This window comes from Podarcis liolepis, assembly GCF_965112155.1.
Source record: "Podarcis liolepis genome assembly, chromosome: 9".
Taxonomy (NCBI): domain Eukaryota; kingdom Metazoa; phylum Chordata; class Lepidosauria; order Squamata; family Lacertidae; genus Podarcis; species Podarcis liolepis.
Genome location: NC_139564.1, coordinates 59,911,205 through 59,936,450, shown reverse-complemented (window position 1 = coordinate 59,936,450; position 25,246 = coordinate 59,911,205). Strand labels below are relative to the sequence as shown.

General features: G+C 42.5%; 1 protein-coding gene across 4 annotated transcripts in view; it reads left to right on the top strand.

Annotated features, from left to right (window-relative positions):
• NFXL1 (nuclear transcription factor, X-box binding like 1) overlaps nt 1-25,246 on the top strand; it is a 72,517-nt gene that overhangs the window by 10,485 nt on the left and 36,786 nt on the right. For 3 of the 4 annotated variants that reach the window (XM_083459832.1, XM_083459831.1, XM_083459833.1), the window contains 12 exons: nt 670-776; nt 8,495-8,665; nt 9,357-9,466; nt 11,229-11,362; nt 13,184-13,362; nt 14,031-14,192; nt 14,343-14,443; nt 17,394-17,508; nt 17,830-17,954; nt 18,975-19,097; nt 23,327-23,417; nt 24,267-24,387. In XM_083459832.1, the coding sequence (XP_083315958.1) occupies nt 670-776; nt 8,495-8,665; nt 9,357-9,466; nt 11,229-11,362; nt 13,184-13,362; nt 14,031-14,192; nt 14,343-14,443; nt 17,394-17,508; nt 17,830-17,954; nt 18,975-19,097; nt 23,327-23,417; nt 24,267-24,387 (1,539 nt within the window). Of the gene's footprint in view, nt 1-669; nt 777-6,389; nt 6,760-8,494; nt 8,666-9,356; nt 9,467-11,228; nt 11,363-13,183; nt 13,363-14,030; nt 14,193-14,342; nt 14,444-17,393; nt 17,509-17,829; nt 17,955-18,974; nt 19,098-23,326; nt 23,418-24,266; nt 24,388-25,246 lie in introns of those variants that run through there. The other variant, XM_083459834.1, reaches the window with a different exon arrangement.

Here is a 25,246-nt window from a genome sequence, read left to right as displayed (position 1 = left end):
ATGCGATTGCTCTGTCATCCATTCCATCAGCATATCATAATCTGGTTATTTTAAACCTGATGAGCAAGCAGATCAAGATACAAAGAATACGCTAGTTCTCACAGATACTTTGACCTGTGTTGGGAGACATTTCTATTATTTTAACCAATGTTGGGATTCATTTGATTTTTGGCTTCATTTTGCCATTTCCCCTAGAAGCTCAGACCACAAATGAGCAAAACATCGTAAACTTTGGGAAAGCGTTCTTTTGCATTGGCATGGTATGGGTTTGTAGTGGAATATATACAAGCACTTAACACCGGACAAGAGTGAAGTAAAAAGGTCACTCATTGTGTACAAATCATGGGAAATATAAACTGAGAGTCTTCCCACAGTCCCATTGAATTGTCTAATACTGATGGAAGTAGATTTCTATAGATCACCTGAATGCCCTTTGTTCTTTTGTGTAGGACAGAGGTAGGGAAACTGTGGCCCTCCAGATGTTGTTGGCCAACAGTTTCCATCATCCCTTATGCTGGGCCATGCTGGCTGGGGAATTTTGAAAGTTGCAATTCAACAACATTGGGGTGAGGGACGGCACAGGTTCGTTATCCCTAGTTTAAGACCTGCATTGCCAAAATGCTTACTTTCAAATTCTAAATTTGAAATTCTGTTTCCTTTCTTACTCAGAGCCTGCTTTGATGAACTTCAAAGCAACCATCTAGAGATGTGGTTCATTTTTGACTATATATCAGACATTCTCTATGTTGCTGACATGTTTGTACGTACAAGGACAGGTAAGGGTATGCTCTGATAAATCATATGGTCAGTAACTTTTTATGTTATACTACCTTGTTAAAATGAATAGCAAAGACAAGGTAACCTAGTAAGCTTTCTTTAGGGAGGGTTGTGCAGGACATTGAAAGTGTCTATGTGGAAAATGGCCCATCTTAAAAAGTATGTAAAAAGTATGATGTATCATATTCTGATAGTAACATCCCACATTGCCTTATCCAGCCAATTCAAGGCGGTCTCTTTATATAGTTCTAGATACAGGCAGGTAGCTGTGTTGGTCTGCCATAGTCGAAACAAAATTAAAAAAAATCCTTCCAGTAGCACCTTAGAGACCCACTAAGTTTGTTATTGGTATGAACTTTCATGTGCATGCACACTTCTTCAGATACACTGAAACAGAAGTCACCAGACCCTTTATATAGCATTTATTGGAAGAATGATATTTTGGTTGCTCTCATTAATAAGTGACAATGCGTATTAAGGCAGGATAGGAGTACCACCTTATTTGTTTTAGAAAATGTATAGTCTGCTTTTAAGGCTTAAGTGATTAAAATGACTGTGTGGTCAAACAATAGTTTAAACCACCAAAGGTGAAATGTAACAATCAAATAAAATCAAGCAGCCCTAGTAAATTCTTAACAGCAGCTGCTTAGAATGCAGGGGATCTCTAGCTCAGCCAGCTGATTCCTGGCTCAGCCAGTGGTTGGTCACCACCGATGAAGCAAACATGCACTGGAAAGTGTGGGATATCACATGCTTTGATGAGCAGGATGAACTCTCAATAAACGAGTAATCAAGCAGTGCCCACAATTTCGTGATCTGCGTGTCATGGAAAAACTGTGAGGTTTTCCAAACCCAATGAGTTTCTTCTGCCATCTGGAGAAGTGAGGAGAGGAGGGGTAGAGCACTTGAACTTGTCACTACTTCCTGTTCCATCTACTGCAGGGTTGGACCAGGAGCATTCCATTTGAACCAGCTCCTTTCTTCTGCTTGACCGTCCTCAGAATGTTTGTAAAGATAAACGAAGGGGCACTAAGTTTGCCATCTCATCTCCTAAGCAATTATTCTGCACACCTTGATATAGTGGTAAAGGTAAAGGGACCCCTGACCATTAGGTCCAGTTATGGCCGACTCTGGGGTTGCGGCGCTCATCTCACTTTATTGGCCAAGGGAGTCGGCGTACAGCTTCCGGGTCATGTGGCCAGCATGACTAAGCCGCTTCTGGCGAACCAGAGCGGCACATGGAAACGCCATTTACCTTCCCGCCGGAGCGGTACCTATTTATCTACTTGCACTTTGACGTGCTTTTGAACTGCTAGGTTGGCAGGAGCAGGGACTGAGCAACGGGAGCTCACCCCGTCGCGGGGATTCAAACTGCCGACCTTCTGATCGGCAAGTCCTAGGCTCTGTGCTTTAACCCACAGCGCCACCCACGTCCCATTGATACAGTGGTACCTCGGGTTAAGAACTTAAAACGTCCTGGAGGTCCGTTCTTAACTTGAAACTGTTCTTAACCTGAGGTACCACTTTAGCTAATGGGGTCTCCCACTGCCGCTGCACTGCCACCATGCAATTTCTGTTCTCATCCTGAAGCAAAGTTCTTAACCCGAGATACTATTTCTGGGTTAGCGGAGTTTGTAACCTGAAGCATCTGTAACCTGAAGCATCTGTAACCCAAGGTACCACTGTAGTATTGGTGACAGGAAAAACAGAATAGTTCAGAATTTTCACCCAGTTATGGTTCCATTGGAGTTCACAGTATTATGAAAACATTGGGGGGTGGGTGAATACAGGTGTCCATTTAGCAAATTCTGTCATTTACCTGCTTCTAGATTCCTGATTTGGTGTGGAACTGGAAATACTGTATGATAAAATTCTCAGCACTTAGCAGGATAATACAGTTAACTGGTTTACCAAGGAGTTACTAAATTATCATATATATTTGCCCTTTGCCATGTCAGTAAAAATAAAACAAAATTGTATCACAAAGTTATTTCTGCATTTTATTTTAGGTTACCTGGAACAAGGTTTGTTGGTGAAAGAAGAACTTAAACTCAAGAAAAAATATAAGGGAACTGTACAATTTAAATTAGATGTACTTTCCATCATTCCAACTGATCTACTTTACTTCAGGTTAGGCTTGAACTACCCAGAAATACGAATAAACAGATTACTTAGAATATCACGTATGTTTGAATTCTTCCAGCAAACAGAAACAAGAACAAGTTACCCAAATATATTCAGAATTTCAAATCTTGTCATGTATATTATAATTATTATCCACTGGAATGCATGTATGTATTTTTCAATCTCCAAAGCCATAGGCTTTGGAACAGACACATGGGTCTATCCCAATATTAGCCATCCTGAATTTGGCCGGCTGGCTAGAAAGTATCTTTACAGCCTTTACTGGTCAACACTGACCTTGACAACTATTGGTGAAACACCACCTCCTGTGAAAGATGCTGAGTATTTCTTTGTCATTGTTGACTTCTTAGTTGGTATATTAATTTTTGCTACCATTGTTGGTAATATTGGTTCTATGATCTCCAACATGAATGCTGCCAGGGAAGAATTTCAAGCAAGGATTGATGCTATAAAACAGTACATGCAGTTTCGGAATGTGAGCAAAGACTTAGAAAACAGAGTTATCAAGTGGTTTGATTATTTGTGGACAAATAAGAAGGCAGTAGATGAAAGAAAAGTCTTGAAGTATCTCCCAGATAAATTACGAGCAGAAATTGCCATCAATGTTCATCTGGAAACTTTAAAGAAAGTCCAGATTTTTGCAGATTGTGAAGCTGGCTTACTGGTTGAGCTAGTCTTAAAACTACAGCCTCAGGTGTACAGTCCTGGAGATTATATCTGTCGGAAAGGTGACATTGGGCGAGAAATGTACATCATCAAAGAAGGGAAACTTGCGGTGGTTGCTGATGATGGAGTTACTCAATATGTGGTCCTAAGTGATGGCAGCTACTTTGGGGAGATTAGCATTCTTAACATTAAAGGTAGCAAAGCTGGAAATCGGAGAACAGCTAACATTAGAAGCATTGGTTATTCAGATTTGTTTTGTCTGTCTAAAGATGACCTAATGGAGGCTTTAACAGAATACCCAGATGCAAAGGCCTTGCTGGAAGAGAAGGGAAAGCAAGTCCTTATGAAAGATGGACTGCTGGATTTAGATGTTGCAAACGCAGGAATAGATCCTGAAGATATCGAGGAAAAGGTCAACCACATAGAAGTAATGCTTGACTGTTTACAAACAAGGTTTGCTAGACTTCTGGCTGAATATGGTGCTGCACAGCAAAAACTGAAAATAAGGCTAACACAACTTGAGAGCATCATGAAAGCGCCTATGGATTTTGATTTATCAAATTTAGAAGAAACTGAAGAATGAAAAGAGTAGAATCGTAGGTATTGTAAGCACTGCCGAATCTGTAATAAAGAGTCTAATAAAAGACAAATTAAGGAGGCTTCATTGAACATTGAATCTGTTAATCTTCTCTGATTTTCTTTTTAAGCCAAGCATGAAGGGTATTTTCAATAATTTACATTTTATCTGTTATAAGTGTGACTTCAGAAAATATCACTTGATCTAGATGATAAATATGCTAAAATCCCAATGGATCAAATTTTAGGTTAATTTGAACAGGAATCATTTTGTACAGTTGTATTGCATGATTACATTTTATATTGTGCCCTGTACAATGCACCTAGTATCAAGATAGTTGGCTGGACTCCTCAGCAGTCATTTTGATTTACAGATGATAAGTTTGTTTCACTTTCCACTCAGAACAAAGTCACCTCTGATAGAACGTCTTTGTTTTTTAGCAACAGCCCAGAAGATTAGCAGTAATTATAAACAGTCAGTTACAAGTTATCGGGAGAATGTGATGCGATAAAATTCCACAGTGTTTAATAAAATATTTAATTAAATCCTTGTGAAAAACTTTACTGTTTGTATTGACAAGCTACAAATAACCTCTGAGGATCATGTGCCTAAAGGGGTTTCTTGAGATGCAGCTGTAAATTCTTACCCAAATACCTCATATTCTGTGATTATCAACAGTTTTAAACATATAGCTAAATTATTTCTAGACTGCCTAGGTACAGTAGATTAAAATAAAGGCATAAGCCCTGCCCAAAGGTAGCAAGACTGACTCCGTAAAAAATGGATAAGGTGGAAGAAAGACATCAGTTTGTAAATGGCAGCAGGAAGAGGTATATTTTGGAACATGTGCATTTCAAAATGCAGCACTGTTCTGTCAGTCTGCTAATAAAGCAAGGCTTTCCATTCAGCAGTCTTGATCTGGAAATTCATATAAAGGTCATGTGGGTTTTTTTACCCTGTTCTTTCCTTGGACTGTGGTTGGGAAGCTGTGTAGGTGCCACTGCTTCCGGGGTCCCTCTGGTCAGTAGTTTGGACCAAGCTGATCGTCTCTTGGTAGGTGACCTTGATGCAGGGAGGTGATGTAATCTCTCAGCAGCCCTTAGTGTTCTGCAACCTCTTGATAAGCACTTTCCATGTCTCATTCTATTTTGGCAAAACATGTTGTGGATATTTAATATTTGTGCTGTCGCTGGTCTATCTAGGCATCCCAAAAATAGGAGGAAAAAATTATTAACTCTTGGTTTACACAGAAAAAAGAACTTGTACTGCAACAATTAGTGTTTATTCTTTGTAGTACACTGGCATTTTGTGTTTAGAGAAGCAAATATCAGTTTAGCTACAGTCTGGATTAGGTCACCTCATTTTAAAAATGGGGCTTGAGGGATTTGCTTGCTTTTTTCAGTCCTTGGGAGAGACGGCTGAAATCTGAAAACAGCACTCTTGAAGTATGTGTATGCACACCTAAAAAAGTTTTTTCCAACTGTCCTCAAAACCTTTCCCTCTGCATGTTGCTTTTCAACTTCTTTTGAAATGGGACTTTTTTTATTCTGAAGAAGCCCGACATGCATATTGATTGTCTGAATGTGATTAATGTCAAGTGGTTTTGCTAAGTAACACAAACCAGAGGGGTGGGCTGGGGAGTCCAGAGAGCATAAACTCCCAGTAACATTTCGCTGAGCAAATCTGGAACAAAACTTAGCTGTAGTAACTAATGGCCAAATAATAATAATAATAATTTGTCTACTGCCCTTCATAAAAAACAAACCAATAACTTCCCCCTCCCACAAACACATTTAAAAAAACATAGAATGTTAATCAGCCAAACGCCTAGTTGTGGAGAAATACTTTTATTATGTATTAAATTTGTATAGATCAAAGTGACCCTGCAGGAAAAACACTGAACTGTCTGAGCCCAGGCGAATGAGACCTTGCACAGTTCCCTGTCGGGGGGAAACAGGCGGGGTCTAAATACCAGATGGGCGTGGAATAATAATAATATTAAATTAAAAATATATTACTATATGTATAATTATAAATTATATATATATATATATATATATAATTGCGCAAAACGAAAGCGCTCGACGGCGCTCCTTCTGATGCATTCTGGGTGCTGTACTCCGTGGGTCACTTCGGAGGCCGTCGGTTCTTTATGCGCCGCACAGAAAGAGGGGGGGCGGAGTCCTGCCACACCACGGTTCCGGTGTTTGCCCTTCCCACTTCCGATTCTCTGCCGCGAGGGATGCTGGGAGTTGTAGTTTAGGCGCCGGCACGCCGTGAACTGCCGAGGAAACGCTACGTCGGCTACACCTGGATCCTCCCAGCTGCTGCGCCTCATCCTCTGGAAGCGGGCGGGCGGCGACGGGCTGCTCCGTCCCGGCTCCGAGCGAGCGACGGGCCTTGTGGCGGGGAGGGAGGAGGTGGAGGAAGAAGGATGGAGGCGGCTTGGCGCCAGGGCGGCCGGGGAAGGGGAAGGGGGAGAGCCGGAGCCGGCGGGGTCCCTGCAGGCAGCGGACCTGGCGGTCGGGGAAGGGGAAGGGGAGGCGCCTCCCCGGCCGCCGGGGCTTGTAGTAATAACACCTCAGGAGCCCGCGGTGAGTATTTTCACAACCTCAAACACCTACCGTAGCGGGGGGAACCCCTCATACTCCACTTGGGGCCCAGGTGAAATAGGAAAGGCATGAGGAGGTGTTTTTTAAAATAAAATAAAATGAAATAAAATGTATTGAAGGGAGAGCAAGAATGCAGCTCCCTGCAGCTGCTTCAAGAATGAGTGCATTTAATTTATTATTTTACACTGTGTGTGTGTGTGTGTGTGTGTGTGTGTATATATATATATATATATATATATATATATATATGCTTCTTGGTATGGTGGGAGAGGAGGCTTACGTACACCCTTGCATAGCTTCTAATCGCCCTGAGCAGAAGCTGAAATCTTGTTCGAAGTATAGGTACTGTATGTATATCTTCCTGCTTGGCAGGGGGTTGGACTCGATGGCCCTTGTGGTCTCTTCCAACTCTATGATTCTATCTTCATTAGGATACAAACCAGTTCATAATAGGGACCATTTTTATTTAAGGCGGACTCTCTTAAGTTCTTAACATGTTTTTATCCGTATTAAGGTTAATGTTTTATACCCTGCCTTTCTCCCTAACAGGGACTGGAGGCAGCTTACAATAAGAGCAGTTGAAAACTGTTGGGTGGGAAATCATTAAAAACAATGAGCAATTAAGCTTTGGTAGAATTAAGGCAAATATAAAATGCATTAAAAACATAATTACAATAAAAAGGCACCAGCCCTTCACTAAAAGCAATCAGTTTTCCAAAGCCAGCTCAGTTACCGTATTTTTTGCACCATAACACTCACTTTTTTCCTCCTAAAAAGTAAGGGGAAATGTCTGTGCGTGTTATGGAGGGAATGCCTATGGGTGGCATGCCTACGGATTTTCCTCCTCTAAAAACTGCGTGCGTGTTATGGTCGGGTGCGTGTTATAGAACGAAAAATACGGTATTTGATACATTGGAGCTGAGAACTGGGAGCATGCCTGATTTGTGTGGCTGTTGCTGTAATTATTGAACATTTAGGTCATTTGCAATATTGTTGCTGTGCTTGACATCGCTGAACATATTTGAAAACTAGACAAGTATTTTATGCAAATATGCTTACATGACGTTCATTGACTTCCCCCAAAAGAAGCCTGGAACTGTAGTTTACCCCTCACAAAGCTAGAAGTCCCAGCACCCTTAAAACGACAGTTCCCAGAATTATTGGGGGGAAGCAATGACCTTTAAATGTATGGATGTGGAATCCCCACACTGGAGAATAGAAGCAGCTGTTTGGAGATGCAGCCAATGGATGTATGAAGACTTAGGCATTCCCTTCCACTGCTGCTTTGCTCCAAAATGGCCCCTTCTGAAGCAGGAAAGAAAGTTGTTAAGGGTTTGATTATGCACATTTATGTGTAACTATAAGTTGGGCCCTTAGATACAAGCCATTGTATGCCTTCTTCACCTTTGCAACAGAAGTGCAGGTGTAAATGAACTTGTATACATTGCTTATGCAGTAAGAACCAGGGAAGTATAGGCTGTGTTTCAAGAAAATACTGAAACCAGCTGTGAAGAGTCATGTGCCCCTTCCAAGAATGCCAGAAGATAATCGAAACCGTGCTAGGGTGTGGCCTTTGTAAAAAAAAATAATCTTTTTAAAGCATCTAATATTTGCCTTGTTGGTTAGATATTTAAACAGAGTTTTTATTAGTTGCATTTATTTTTCTGAAAGATGCTGTCACATTTTAAACTCTGTTTAAAATTTGTTCCCGTAACAGAGCTAACCTCTCAGAAAAAATTTGATGAAATTAAGAAGGCTAACCAAGCTGCAGCTAGAAAGCTTGTTGAGGATCAATTTAGTTCCTCCTCTGAAGAAGAAGATGAAGATATCAAAGGAAAACATGGAAAAATATTGGCCAAGACATTTACCACTTATACAAATCAAACTGGTAAAGCTCTTATTTCTTTCTTTCACATGCCCTTGCCTTATAAAGACCTACCTATCACTACACTGAGATTATTATTCAGATAATGATTTCTATAATTGGAGTAGTAACACATTAATGAATGTTTATATTATAGGAACCATACAGTATGTATGTATGTATGTATGCTCAGAAATATAGCTCAATCTGTCACAAAAGTAATGTTCAACAGTAAATACAGCTGCTGTAGGAGACCATATAACACTGTTCTTAAAAGATCTGCACTGGTTGCCTATTCACTACCAAGCCTAATTCAAGCCTAAATGGCTTGGGACCTAGTTAACAGAGGGAGCCCTTCTCCCTGTATCATTCAGCCTGTGAGTTGAGATTCACTGGAGATTTGGGTGACTGAAACTTTGAAAAGGACCTACTCTTTGATAGTCCCCTGATTACGAAACAGTCTTGCCACAGACATTAGTCTCTTAGTAATCATTATATTTTGGGGTTTAGAGAGGTATGGCCTTGATTCATGTATGGTTTCCATTTCAGACCATCAGTAAATGTTAGCGTGGCATTTTGTTTTACATGGAAATAAACAGCTTCACAAATAAGCTTTTGATTTATCCTTTGGCACTGGTCCTCTAACATTAGGATAAAATAGTACTGACTACTGCTTTGTACAAAAAACAAAATTGTCTTCCTGTCTTGTTCAAAGATGGAGATGCAAGTGAACTGGAACGCACAAGGCAGTACATGAATGATGCTTTTCAGTCTGGGGCAATGACGTGCTTGATATGTATTGCTTCAATTAAGAGAAACCAAGCGGTAAGCATCTTACACTATAGAGTATTGTAACATTACCACTTCTTCAACATTTGCTGTTTAGTTGGAATGCATTTGCTCTTCGGTTAGAGAGGGCATATAAAGAAGTATGCTTTCGACTGCGCTGTCATTTCATCTTTGGAATTCCTTTCAAAATGACGTTGATAGCTTCAGAAAGTGATCAAAAGCCTCTCATTTTTCAGACATTTGTATTGTGGCTGGGCATGAAAAAGTAATTTTGTTTTATTACTTTGACTGCCTGAATTGGGTCCAGCTGCAGAAATCCAACCTGTTCTCTGCATCCCGTTACATTTATTTAGGGAATCATCAACACATCCCCCCTCCCCCACCTAAAAAACCACAGTAAGAGCTAGTGGTACAATTGAAATTACCACTTCTGATACTAAAATTGCCACGTGTTGAAATCATCAGTCAAGCTCTGGCCTTCAGCACTCTCTCACTTGTGCGCTCTTGCTCGGAATGGGATGGATCCTAGCCAAGACAAGCATACTTTGAAAGGGGTCAGGTCCAAGGAAGAGTGACTTCTTTGAAGGACAGATGGGAGAAGAGATACTTACCTTTCTTGCACTCTGAGCTTGTTTGCACATCACAGTAAAGCAAACTATGGCTTACCAGGACTGTGAGAATATGTTGGCTCCCAGAAAGGCTCCTCTCCTGGTCTTTTTAGTGCAGTGCAAGATTGGCTTAGTGTGTTGTCTGAACCTAGGATCATGGTTAAAGTCTTTCCTCCTTAACCACTGCCTGTACCCAAGGTTTGTCCTCTGGTTAATGTCTAAGGAGGAGAGTCCTGTGTTTGGATGACGCACTAAGCCAAACCTTGGCTTATCTGCTTCATTGCACTATGCTTAATAATAATCATCATTAATAATTATATTATTTGTACCCTGTCCACCTGACTGGGTAACCCCAGCGACTCTGGGCAGCTTCCAACAAATACAAAAGCATAATAAAACATCAAATATTTAAAACTTCCCTATAGAAAGCTGCCTTCAGATGTCTTCTAAAAGTTGTATAGTTATTTATCTCCTTGACACCTGGGGGCGTGCATTCCAGAAGGTGCAAGGCACTCTGCCTGGTTCCTGTAACCTCACTTCTCGTAGTGAGGGAACCACTAGAAGGCCCTTGGAGCTGGAACTCACTGTCCAGGCTGAATGATGGGGGTGGAGATGCCCCTTCACATATACAGGACCGAGGCCATTTAGGGCTTTAAATGTCAGCACCAACACTCTGATGAACACGGTGGGCTCAAGATGCTCTCCAGGAGTCAGTATGGCCACGTGGTCTTGGTAAACTATAGTGTGGATTGTTGTGAAATACAGAAATTGTGAAATTGTGTCTGTCATGCTTTGACCACATTTTTTTAAAACTACTAATAAGTCTGTGCTCCATTTGTTTAAACTCTATAACATACCCTGTATTCAAATACCGTATTTATTTGAATGTAATATGCACCTTTTTTGGCCAAATTACATTGCGAAAATTAGGGTGCACATTAGATTCAACGGAGCATTCGATTCATGTAAATACGCTAACAATTTTTTTTTAATAAATAAAATGCTGCTTTACACAGCCTGATAACAAGATCTACATCAGGACATAGCACAATAAATAAAACCCAATATTCACCTTAGTTTTTTTGCGGCAGTGGGAGAGGAGGATTGTTGCATATGTGTGTTGAATTTTATACGCCAAATCAGCATGTTTACTTGGAAAGGCCTTTGAAACATCTTTATCTGCCTTCTAGGTCTGGAGTTGTTCTGGATGTTTCTGCATATTTCACATGCCTTGCATACAGAAGTGGGCTAAGGATAGCCTTTTTCTAATATCTTCTCCATTGACAGATGATGATTTCGGAAAGAGGGATTATCCATGGCCTTGGTAGGCTTTTACGGTTTTATTTTGAAAGCTCCTTTATGTGGTGGGAAAACAGTACTTAAAAGAAGAGCCAGACAGCTGTAAAATGTGTGCGCTAATGTTGCATTTAATGAAAAAATTCCTTTGCATTTAAGTATCTTTAGCAATCCCAGGGTACGTTGGTGTTGTGTGCATGAAAATACCATCTCCGTGACGGATGACTTGGCTGCTCTGTGAGCACAGCCAACTAAAGTTAAACACGTTTAAGTAGTAATGGGTGAACTTAAAACATTGTAAATCAGTTGAATCCCACACCATTTGCTCAGATGAAAGTTCTCTGTTTCAAGAACTTTTAGTATATACAGCTTTAAAGCTGGGGAAATGCTCCTGTTGAAACATAACATAACCAAAAATAAAATAATGTCTGAGGACAGAAAGCCTAATTTCTTCCTTCTCTTTGCTACTCTGGTTGGTATAATTTGCCCTTTTGATCTTCCCTTGAGTTTTGACCTCAATTCTTTTCTCCTCTAGCCTTGTTTAATGGCAAATGTGACCCTGTTTTGTTTTTTTGAGTGGTGCTTAGGGTTAAGCAGTTGCACAGCAGCAGTAGAGTGGAAATGTGAAATTTCCCTGTGAGAATTTTGATCTCTAACCTCTTCATTCAGTGCACAGTTGAAATCATAATGTTAGTTGAAGTTTCACAAAAAGTCTTATTTGCGTACAATATGGATGGAAGTCCATACACTGAACAAGACAGCAGTTCTTTTGAGTGGGTGGTTTATTTTTAATTTTTGAAGAAATAGTGTTTGGCTTCCTCCCTGTGGGATGGATATCTCTGCATCCTGTTATATCACTGGAGGCCCAAGTGACCTTAGTGGTGCAGAGTGCTTTTCACCAGCTTAGGCAACCTCTTTGGGATAGAGAGAGCCTGACAACTATCATCCGTGGGTTGGTAACTTTATTGTCAGACTATCGTTATATGGGACTGCTCTTGAAGACGGTAGAAACTAGGTTTTCGGTCCAGAATAGAGCTGCTCTGGTAGGAACAAGGACCAGTTGCTGGGAAAACATCTCATAGATTTTGAAAGAACTCCATTGGCTTCCAGTCTGTTGCAAAACACAACTCAAGGGCTTCACTTTTGAGAGCCCTACCTAGCTACCTGAAGGGACACCTGCTTCCATGTCAAGCTTCCATGAACTAAGACTATCTGCTAAGTGAGGCAGCCAGGGAAAATGTATTTTTGATTGCGGTGCCTTCTCTGTAGAACTCTTTCCCCAGAGAGGTTCACCTGGTGCTGGTATCTTTTTGGCAACAGGCAACAGGTAAATACTTTTATTCTCTGGGGCTGCTTAAACTGTTTTCTCTATTTAATGCTGCTTTGACTTAGGATCATAGAAGTGTAGAGTTGGACTTGGTCATCTAGTCCAAGCCACTGCTATGCAGCAATCTTTTGCACAACGTGGCTCTCAGACCCATGACCCTGAGATTAAGAGTCTCATGCTCTACTGACTGAGCTATTCATTTAAGAATACAGTTGGATGGAACCTGTATTTTTAATATTATGTTTTTACATGCATCTCTGTAAATTTCCTGGAAACACTTTTTTGAAAGGCACTGTAAAAAATCCTGTAAATAAATAAATAAATCTATTTCAGTTGCTAATGGCTGATGTTATAGTGTCACGGTTTTTTGTTGTTGTTTTTTGTATTGTTGGTAAACATTGGGCTTTGAATCAGCATTTAGCATCCATAATTGTGGCTGCATCACTGTTGCGGTTGCAGTAAAGTCATATACTTCAGCTGAACTTTACCAAAGTCTCTGTGAATTTTCCTCTGATCTTTCAGTCCAAAGTGCAGATTTGAGTACAAGCGATCGGAGACTCCCACTCGCTACTACTGCTACTGCAGAAAGGTAGAGGACCCGCCACTTGATCCCTGGCTAGTTCCACATTCCTGTGGCCAAGTATGTGAAAGAGACTTCAAGCCTCCCTGTGGACACAGGTGCCTGCTACTTTGTCACCCAGGTATGTGATGTTAATGTAGCTGTACGTAAGCTATACAGTCATACCCTGGAAGTCGAATGGAATCTGTTCTGGAAGTCCATTCAACTTCCAAAATGTTTGGAAACCCAAGTGTGGCTTCTGATTGGCTGCAGGAAGCTCCTGCAGCCAATCGGAAGCTGTGGATGCCCCGTCAGACGTTCGGCTTCCAAAAATAGTTTGCAAACCGGAACAGCAACTTCCAGGTTTGCGGTGTTCGTGAGCCAAAACATTCGGGAACTAAGCTGTTCCAGAACCAAGGTATCGCTGTAATTAAAAGCCTAGGACAGTGCAGATTTAAAAATGTAATATGGTTACTAATATTGTTATGTGAGAGTGAACTGATTTTTTACATCAGGTAGCACGTTAAAAAGTTGCCAATAAGTGAAAACTTTGGGATACTAGCCAGTAGTTACTGTATAGCTGACATACTAAACACAATATAATACAATCTCGCACATGAATTTTTCATGGCATCATCTCAATAGCTTTGTGAGGTGGCTTAGGCTGCCCTAAGTTAACCAGCAAATTTCAGGACAGAGAGGGGATTCGAATCAAGGTCTCCCCAGTCCCTGTTGATTCTGACTTGACAACTCGGATGTTCTATGCTGGAATATCATATCTGTGATAACCTTTCTTTTTCTTATTTCTAGGTCCTTGCCCGCCTTGTCCAAAGATGGTCACAATAACCTGCTACTGCAAGAAGGTTAAGCCTGTGCCACGAAGATGCAGTACCAAAGAGTGGTCATGTCAGCTGCCCTGTGGGCGAAAGCTGCCTTGTGGACAGCACAACTGTGAGAAACCTTGTCATCCAGGTAGATGTTTCTGTGTTGGATGTTACTTCTGTGTTGGGTGTTACTTCTAACACTCCCGCCCGCGCCCTGTCCTTCTCCCCAGTGGGTGAAGAAATTAAAACAATCTCTGTCCAAGTTGTATTCTAATATTTAACTCTGCCTTACCTTTAGGAGAATGCGAGCCCTGTCCAAGAGTCAGTAAACAAGCTTGCATCTGCGGTAGGCAAGTAGCAGAGAGGCTTTGTGCAAGTCCTGTATGGCAGTGTGATCGGGTAAGTATCCTTAAATGTTGCCATTCTTTGTCATCAGATATAGGGTTTCATTATATAAGAAGGGTGGCAGGTGTTACCAGCATTGACTCTGTCCCCTGCCCCAACCTCTAGCAAGAAATCTTATGTGTTAACATGAAGAAGCATAAGGGATTAATGGCATCATTTGGAAAAACAGCAATTTTGGTCCCACTTTATACAATTAAGCAAGGAAATTTGTTTTGCAGCACCTGTCTGCCCACTGAGCCTCTTAATTTCTACGGAAGCAGTAGGGTGTGCTTAGTTTTTCACACATGGCTTCTCCATTTTGGCTTTATGTTAAATAAATCATGACGCGGTGTAATACACCATGTGTTGTTGTTCAGCAGAGGTTGTATTTACCTTATTTTAAGACCTGCTAAGGAGCAGATGGATGTTATTACGTCCTGATAGGTAAAACCACAGAGTTCAAAGAGCACCTTCTTCCTTTTTAACATGACTGTATGTGGTCTAAACCACAGAGCCTAGGGCTTGCCGATTGGAAGGTCAGCAGTTCGAATCCCCGGGATGGGGTGAGCTCCCGTTGCTCGGTCCCTGTTCCTGCCAACCTAGCAGTTCAAAAACATGTCAAAGTGCAAGTAGATAAATGGGTACCGCTCCGGCGGGAAGGTAAACGGCATTTCCATGCGCTGCTTTGGTTCGCCAGAAGCGACTTAGTCATGCTGGCCGCATGACCTGGAAGCTGTACGCCGGCTCCCTCGGCCAATAAAGCGAGATGAGCACCGCAACCCCAGAGTCATTTGTGACTGGACCTAACGGTCAGGGGTCTCTTTACCTCTTTACCTTTATGGTTAGCAGCAGACCTACCAGCAGCTTGCAACTCAGCTGGGATTACAGGCTGCAGCCACTTTGTGTTGCTGTGGTTGCAAGTGCTGCTACATGTGGATCCCAAAGGTATCCATGCTATGTGCTGGAGCTTTCCTGGCCCTTCCTCACCAGCTCCTTGTCCATCCCACCCCCACCCCTTGAGAACCCTATTCCTCAGGGAATGGGGATTACTTCAGATGGTGTAGGGTACTTCTTCGTTGGGAAGGAGAAATTGGGAGGCTGCCCTCTGTGACCCTCTGTGGAACAGTTCTGGATCCATGCCATAGCTTGTAGACTAGAGTCTGTGGCCACATTTTATGCAAGTGGCTATGAATAAAAGGTTTCACAAGAGAGCCCAATAATTCCTCGTTTAGCGTGCGTTTGACGCAGTGGTTATTACAAAATACATTTGGTTGCATTCAGCAGTGCCCTCTTGTTGACGGAGCACTACTTGATCCAGTGGAGGCTTCCGTCATCAGCACACGAAGAAGCATCATCTTCTTTGTTGATCTTCCTCCCCCTCTGCAGCTTCCCACACATGAACCCAGTTCTGTTCAAGAGTTGTGGACGGTGATCTGCAGCTGCTGAGGGGAAAGGAATTGGTGAAAATGACCTCCCTCCCTGTTATGCTGACTGACTGAAGTATCCACTGAATCAAAGAGCCTTCTGTCAGCAGGGGGACGCCATTGGATGTAACCCAATATTTATACGTCTCAAAGCCCCTTTGAGGGCCTAGACCTCCTCGTTTTATGGCATAAAAATGCGAAAATAAACATCTCTCTCTTTTTCTGTTGTCTCCTTTGTGGCATGGTTACACATGAAGGAGGACGGGGAAATTTCAGCACGTTCAGCTTCTCTCGGCCTTGGCATAGCGAGCTTCACCTGCAGAAATTTTCCTTTTTGCCGCACTTGTTACAAAACAAGAGGACGGCTCCTTGTAGGCTTTCCCCCCCTGAGAGTTTGAAAGTTTTAGTTTATATCTTTGTGCTGTATTACTTTTGTTGAATATTAAATAAATAATTTTGGTCATACAGTCCATGGCAGTGAACAGTCTTGCCTCTGCAAAGGGCTGTGTGTACAGTGCGGTTTTCTGCCTGTAGAGCTGAGATGCATTTTACATCTGCAGTCTACAGTTCCCTCCCTGAGCTGTTACAATGATGAGAGCTTCACTAGTGAAATACGAAAGCTGCATCATTCATTTATTTTTTTGCAAAATAGCCAACTTTCGTTGCTCTGTGATTAAAATGTAACGTCACAGAAAAATTTCCCTAGTGGCCAAACATCATACTAAAAAAATCATACTAAACCAGTGGTGTCCAAACCTTTTCAAAGAGGGCCAGATTTGATGAAGTGAACAAAGTTGTTGAGCTTTTTAAAAGGATTTTGCCCAAAGTTGCAGAGCTTTTTTTAAGGATTAAAGTCATTGGTGGACTTATTCCTTTGGGGGGGGGGCAGCTCTCCATTGATGCATTGGCTCCTGGGCAGTACAAATCAAACAGCAGGCGCTCCGGGGCCGCAACAGATTCATTTCTCAGAATTGCTTGGGGGGGGCGGATTAAATCAACCAGGGGGCTGGATTTGGCCCCCGGGCTGGACTTCGGACATGCCTGCACTAAACCATAGTTTGGTGTGACCAGAAGAAACTGGGATGAGGCTCAATGAACTTTGAGTTCGGAAGCTTCCATGCCTCCAAGCTGATTTATTCCAGAGTTTGTTGGTTCTGATGAAACTACAAACTGTGGTTAAGTAAAAGCTTCCAAACTCCTTCCAGCCACATAGGAAGGAAGAGTGAACTTGCACACTCACAGCTGACACATACACATTGCACTAAATTGTGGCTTAGCATGCTGCTGGAATATGGCCAGTCTGTAATTGCTTGTCATCTTTTCTTGCTGAATAAGGCTGATGTAACTTGAACAAAGCTTTGCTCCAAAAGATGTTTAATTCTTATAACAATATGGTTCAGGAAGAGTTCACCTATTCCTTTTTATTAATATGGAATTCAGGGAGCAATCACCTTTTTCTTTCTTGCATTCCATTGGATTTTTGTATTTCATTGCTTTGTTAAATTCCTCACTTGCATGTGCTGTATGTGTTTTCCCAACAGGTGTGTGGCAAAACATTGCCTTGTGGTTATCATGCCTGTGAACAGATTTGTCATGCTGGCTCTTGTGGAGAGTGTCCCCGATCTGGCAAAAGGAGTTGTCCATGTGGAAAGTCAAGTAAGAATGTGTTTCTTTTCTGCCCATCTAGCATGCATCCAGTTCACCAATATAGCTAAGCTTCCTAAAATCTAAACTGCATTCAAATACAAGTCAAAGTAATACAATAGCAGACTTTTGTTAAATTTAAAGTTTGCCCAGAATGAGGTTAGACACAAGACCCGCCTAGCTTAATTAAATTGGGCCCATTATATAAAAACTGTAACTCCTTTTCTTGACATAAAGCCTTCTTTTTCATGAAATGAGACACTAAAATGCAGCTTTCATTTTTCAGTTGTGTATAATAAATGACAGAAGGTTTGCTGTTTTGTTTTGACTTAGAATTTTCTTTACCATGTACGGAGGATGTGCCTACATGTGGAGACAGTTGTGACAAAGCTCTTGACTGTGGGATTCATAGATGTTCCCAGCGCTGCCACCGAGGTCCCTGTGAAATCTGTAGACAGGTTAGCATTTCACTTCCAGTTCAGTCACATGTTTTTGAATAACTTTTCATTATTTCAGGACTTCTGAAGAACTTTATCTCCAATGAGCTTCCTTGAGGCAGAGAAAATAAAGACATATTTCTTCTTTTAGCTGTCCTCTGCTTTGTGTCCTCAACCAAAAAACAAGCTACCACATCCCCTAGCTTCTGTCCTTCAAATCTAGGGAATAGATAAAGTTCCTGTATTGCCTTGGATTTATGTGTGGGAACATGCTTCAATGTGGCCTGTTTTTATAGGCTTATCTGCTTTTTGTTGTGAGGATTCAAAATGTCCTTGCCTTAAACAATCCCATTGAAGAGTGTCCTTCAGAATAAGCTTGATGATTGTAACAACCGAGGCAGTAAAGGTAAACTTTCCCAAAGTCTGTCATCCGCTTGGATAGTTCTAAGAGGACATGGCGAGATTCCATGTTCTGCAGGCCCACTGGTAGCTGCTGCCCCTAATTTCAACCTCTGCTTGCTCCTCTACCTCTTAAGTTTCCTTTTTCTGATGGTATAGGCTTGTATCATCATTTTGGCTGCTACTTGCTTGAAAAGGCATATTCTAAACTACAGTTTCTTCCTCTTCTGAAAATGGTGGCCTTCCCAACCATCTCATGTTTCTTTCCTTCTGCATTTTCTACTGTCTCTTCTTAGGCCTAGTTCATACAAGCAGATGAGAAGGTAAACAGTTTTCCTGAGGTCAGGTCAAATTAAGTTGTTGTTTCTATGAGGACGTGCCCCATCTTTTTGATTCTAGTTATTCCTAGTTATTCCCAGAAGCTCAAGCCTGTGAAAGAGTTTCTTTCCGGCCTCTTGTCACACAGCATGCTAGACTCTTCTATGCATTTCCACCATTGAATTCTTTTATATGCTACTCCCCCCCCCCCCCGGGAATTCTAATCTGTGATGAGTTCTATTCATTTTTTTGCTATGGAAATAATTTTAACATGCTGAACATACAACTCCTAGCTTTAGTTTTCCTCCATGTGTATCTTAACAGGAAGTTGAAAAGCAGTGCCACTGTGGAAAGCATACAAAACAGATGCCCTGCCATAAGCCATACCTTTGTGAAACAAAGTGTGCCAAAATCCGGGACTGTCAAAAACACCAGTGCAAGAGGAAGGTGAGTAGGTATTGAGGATGCATCACCATCCTTTCATAGCTAGAGTTATTTGGAAAAGTTTGGTTCAACTTCCAAAAATGCTTCTGTTTCTGAGACACACAGCCTGTAAGCATGTGGGAGCAGCTGAGAAAGCCACAGCGGTTTTCAGCTTGCAGTGGCCTGGCTTGTACATCACGCTAAGTGCAAACTTTGGCTTACTGAGACCAGGCAAACATACTGGCTCAAGAGAGGAGCTTGCACCAGCTTCATTGCGCTGTACAGTGGTACCTTGGGTTACATACGCTTCAGGTTACAGACTCCACTAACCCAGAAAGAGTACCTCGGGTTAAGAACTTTGCTTCAGGATGAGAACAGAAATTGTGCTTCGGCGGCGCGGCAGCAGTGGGAGGCCCCATTAGCTAAAGTGATGCTTCAGGTTAAGAACAGTTTCAGATTAAGAACGGACCTCCAGAACGAATTAAGTACTTAACCTGAGGTACCACTGTGGTCCTTTGGACTCAGTTCAGCAGCTAAGTCAAGGTTTGACTTAAGGACACAGGTGGCGCTGTGGGTTAAACCACAGAGCCTAGGACTTGCCGATCAGAAGGTTGGCGGTTCGAATCCCCGCGACGGGGTGAGCTCCTGTTGCTCGGTCCCTGCTCCTGCCAACCTAGAAGTTCTAAAGCACGTCAAAGTGCAAGTAGATAAATAGGTACTGCTCTGGCGGGAAGGTAAACGGCATTTCCATGCGCTGCTCTGGTTCTCCAGAAGCAGCTTAGTCATACTGGCCACATGACCCGGAAGCTGTACGCCGGCTCCCTCGGCCAATAAAGTGAGATGAGCACCGCAACCCCAGAGTCGGCCACAACTGGACCTAATGGTCAGGGGTCCCTTTACCTTTACCTTTACCACTGTAGTCCTTTGGACTCAGTTCAGCAGCTAAGTCAAGGTTTGACTTAGCACATTGTCCAAACCCGCACTTGTGGTTAAGCTCTTTCCTCCTTAACCATGAGTTGTAGACAGTAACAAACCTTAGCTGTAACTCATGCTTATGGAGGCTCGAGCGTATAACACCTAGCTCAGGTTCGGACAACTGCTAAGCCAAACCTTGGCTTAGCTGCCATGCTGCGTTGAGCTAAATGGACAGGGAAGGAACAAAAGGGTTGTCATCTCCTGCTTGGGAGCACACATCAAATCGTGGTTTGGCTTAGCATTACTTGCGATCGTGGCCTGTGATGGCTGTTTTGCTGTTCTTTTATGGAGGGGAAAATCCCCCACATATATTGGATTTCTTCGTTCTTCTGTATTGCCGTTCCACTCACAGAGAAAGAAATCAGGTTACAGTGGTACCTCGGGTTAAGTACTTTATTCGTTCTGGAGGTCCGTTCTTAACCTGAAACGGTTCTTAACCTGAAGCACCACTTTAGCCAATGGGGCTTCCCACTGCTGCCGCACCGCCGGAGCACAATTTCTGTTCTCATCCTGAAGCAAAGTTCTTAACCCGAGGTCCTATTTCTGGGTTAGCGGAGTCTGTAACCTGAAGCACAAGTAACCCAAGGTCCCACTGTATTTAAGAATGGTCTAATTCAAAACTGATGCTCTTACAACACCTACACTGTGAAATACCTGCAGAAGGTGGCAGTAGCGATTCTTATTGGACTAGCTTGTTGGAGCAGTCAGAGAAAAGAAATATACTAGTTCTCTGATACGTATGATCTTCAGGCGGAGATGAAATAGCTTTCAAAAGCTTAAAGGAACAAGGGGGTGGGGAGTAATGAAGAAGAGAAGTATGTTCTTTCTAAGTACTGAATGAATTTAGTAGTTCAAATCCAATAATCCAATATACAGGAGAAACTTGAAGGGTGAAGTAGTTGGTGCTGGAAAGCTTTATTTGCTGGACCATTGCTTTTTATATTCCATTTATTCCCATCTCCTTTCCCTGGAGCATTTTCCTTACTCATTTATTTCATTTACAATATTTGTATCCTTCTCCATGATAGTGCTCTCTGGATGGCTCACAAGAAAACATTTAACACTGGTCTCTCATTGGTCCTTAACTCTGTCTTGTCCTTGTTGTATTTAAGAGTTGTCTTCATTTTTTCCTCTTTTTTTTTTTACTCCCAACCTTTTTCAGATGAACCGTTTTACTGAGCTTTGTTAGCTTGTCCCTCCCCTTGTCTTTTATGTGTCTGAGATTACAGGTTTTTGAAGAAGAACTGTTTTTAGAGGTAGAAAGGAAGCTGATTAACTCAAATGTATTCAAGGTAACATGCAAAATATAATTGCAGTTTCATCAAAACCGTGCTAAAACAGGTGCTTAGTTGTAGGTGCTATAAAATAGCAAAGTCTTCAGTTTGGGCCAAGAATAGAAAGAAATGTGGTGAAACAGTTAAGAGAGATTCAGCTGTATATAGCTTTGTGTTAGGGCGAAACTAAAGAGGTTTTTCAAAAGCAAGCAGGAGGTGATGGCGCTGAGACTGAAAATCCCCTGTTTGAAGGTACTGTAGGTGCTAGTGAGGTAGAATTGTTGAAGCAGATTAGTAGATCTGCATGTAGAATCTGTGAGGTCTTTTTGGAATACAGTGGTACCTCGGGTTACAGACGCTTCAGGTTACAGACGCTTCAGGTTACAAACTCAGCTAACCCAGAAATAGTACCTCGGGTTAAGAACTTTGCTTCAGGATGAGAACAGAAATCGCACAGCAGCGGTGCAGCAGCAGCAGGAGGCCCCATTAGCTAAAGTGGTACTTCAGGTTAAGAACAGTTTCAGGTTAAGAACAGACCTCCCGAACGAATTAAATTCTTAACCTGAGGTACCACTGTACAATATACCGTATTTTTCGCCCCATAAGACGCACTTTTTCCCCTCCAAAAATGAAGGGGAAATCGGGGTGCGTCTTATGGGGCGAATGCCTGCAAGCCTCGCGCGCCCGGCAGGAGGTCCCACCGGGTGCGCGAGGCTTGGGGCGGCAGCCTGTCGCCCGAAGCACGGGGAGCCCTCTGGAGGGCTCCCCCTGCTTCGGGCGAGTGTCTGCAAGCCTCGCGCACCCGGCAGGAGGTCCCACCGGGTGCGCGAGGCTTGGGGCGGCAGCGGACTGCTTGCGCGCACCTAGAAGCTTGGGGCGGGCTGAGCTCAGCTGGCCCCAAGCTTCTGCATGCCGGCAAGCAGTCCGCTGCCGCCCCAAGCCTCCCGCACCCGGCAGGAGGTCCCGCCGGGTGCGCGAGGCTTGGGGCGGCAGCGGACTGCTTGCCGGCATGCAGAAGCTTGGGGCGTGCTGAGCTCAGCACGCCCCAAGCTTCTAGGTGCGCGCAAGCAGTCCGCTGCCGCCCCAAGCCTCCCGCACCCAGCGGGACCTCCTGCCGGGTGCGGGAGGCTTGGGGCGGCAGCGGACTGCTTGCCGGCACGCAGAAGCTTGGGGCGCGCTGACCTCAGCTTGCCCCAAGCTTCTGGATTAGCGCAGCGCACCCGGGGGGGGAAATAAATTTTTTTCCCCTTATTTCCCCCCCTAAAATCTAGGTGCGTCTTATGGGCCGGTGCGTCTTATGGGGCGAAAAATACGGTACACAGGTCAAACAAAATGCTTAACAAAAATACTTAGCCCTCAGATTGTTGAGGTTCTTGACATGAATCACCTTGGTAATATTTGCAACACTCTTGTGATGTAACTCAGTGTTTCCACCATAATGAAGTTATGGAGCTCGAGTTGAAATAATAGTAGCTCAAAACCATCTGGCTCAGTGTTTCCCAAACTTGGGACTTCAGCTGTTTTCAGACTACGATTCCCATCATCTCTGACCACTGGTGTTGCTAGCTAGGGATGATGGGAATTGTAGTCCAAAAACAGCTGGGAAACAATGACTAGCTAGTTATTAGCCCAGGCAAGATTTGGACTATCCAGCTTTATGCTTTTAGCTTCTGCTTGCCACCTGCCCTTACTTGGGACTCCCCTATCAGTTTCTTGTCAGAAAATTGTTATCCCTGCTTTCAAATGGACAAACACTCCATCTTCCTGCGTGAAACTGCTGAAATGCTTTAAAATGGCAAAGGATATTCTGAAGGCGCTTCCTTAAGAAAGGGACATCTCAACATGTTTATTTTTCTTTGACACTTTATCATTTTAAAAACAAACCGTTAATGGTTTTCTTACACTTTGTGTGCTTACTCATTGGGGCTCACTCCCAAGTAATTCATAGGCTTGCCACTTTAGCTAAAGTTTCTGTACTTCAAAACACTTGCGTGTGTGTTTCAGTGTTGTTCTGGAAATTGCCCACCGTGTGATCAAGCATGTGGACGAACTTTAGGATGTCGGAATCACAAGTGTCCTTCGGTGTGCCACAGAGGTAGGACTGAGCAGGCAATCTTGCTTGTAGTCTTTCATCCTGAATGGTACTTTAAACTTTATGTAGTTGGGTCTTTGTTGGTAATTGTTATAAAAAGGAATATTGTAATCTCTGATTACAGCCAATAGCTTTAATGTTGTTCAAATCATAGCATTTCTGAACCTATATATATATTTGAGCGTCCAATCCAGGACATTAATGTTTTTTTCATAAAAACAGAGTGTAATGTGTTGATTAGCACTAGTCATGGTGGTAGAAATTATACCTTGAATTAAATAATCAGTTGTTACTCTTTGGCTTCTTGAGCACTTGAACTGTTTGGGGATGAATAAGTTGTCCACCTCTGTCTAAAGTGTGATAAAAAATTCTTTTTATTTGCTATATATGCTTTAACAGTTCTACCCACTCCATATTTTTCATATTATGAAAGGATATTCATATTTGTTCCGACATACTCAAATACAAATGTTGAGCCTTTGTGTGGGCAAGGGAAATGTTTGCATCCTTGCAGTGTAATTTCTTTTCTTTTTTAAAAAAATGGCTTCTTATAAATGTCAGAAATCTGATGTTCACTTCTGACCTTTCAGAAAGTAGAGAAAGGCGTTAACTCTTTTGACATTCAAAACAGATTCGGGGAACATAAGTAGCATGTTCTCTGGGTGGAGTTTGTCCAGACCGATGCCTCCTGAATTCATAATACCATTGTTAATTTTAATTGTACTAAATGGATAACTTCTTATTTGGATCCAGGTAATTAATTGCAAAGTAGTTTTGCTGTTGTAGATTGCATCTAAAAATGTGTTAAGTTTTTCCAAGGTTGGCTACTTGTATTGCTTGTCTGCATTGTAGGTAGCTGCTATCCATGTCCCGAGACTGTAGATGTGAAGTGCAATTGCGGCAAAACTGCTCTCAAAGTGCCATGTGGTAGAGAACGTACCACCAAGGCTCCTAAGTGCAAGGAGCCATGCAGGTTAGTATTAAATAGCAATCTAATGCAAATAATTTTTTACTCCCCCTGAATATCAGACCACCGTGTGATACCGCAAACCGCTTTGAAAGTCCCCTAGCTGTTGAAACTAGTGTTGGAAACAGTTTAATTCTGTAATGGCGTAACTAGGTCTTTTGACATTATTGGCTTCTCAGCAGGTGGAGCTACATTAATACAGTTGAGTGTTTTGAAAGAAGTATGCAGTGCACTGTAAGACTGCAACGTGCAACTCTTGAGAGGCGTTTCAAAGGCTGGTGTTGCCATAGGAAGGTGCTGCTTTGAGTTCCAAATAGTTTTACAAGAGCAGTAGAACTTGAAGCAAGCTTCTCTTAGTATCTTGCAGCACAGTGGGGTGGACGATGGGGTGTCAAGGTCGGCTTCCTTTGTAGTGGAGAGGGAGCAATTGAATTCAAAGCTTTCATAATAATATGCTTATTTACAGTTATACAGGTTGAGCAGGAAGTGGTATGGTAGCTACACAAGTAAGGCTGTTAGTCCCAAAGCTGAATTATTCCTGTAGTAATAGCAGCACCCCTAAAGTTCCAGGGCACCTTATTCATTCCAGCTCTGAAAAACCACCAGTGTAAAGAATCTACATTGGCTCCCAGTTTGTTTACGAGCACAATTCAAAGTTTTGGTATTGACCTTTAGAGCCCTAGGTGGCCTCGGCCTTGTATACTTGAAGGAGCGTCTTCTTGACTGTTTCCTCACTGTGAGACTTTAAGCTACAGGGAACCAGGCAGAGGGCCTTCTCGGTAGTGGCGCCCTCCCTGTGGAACGCCCTTCCATCCGATGTCAAGGAGATAAGCAGCTATTTAACTTTCAGAAGACATCTGAAGGC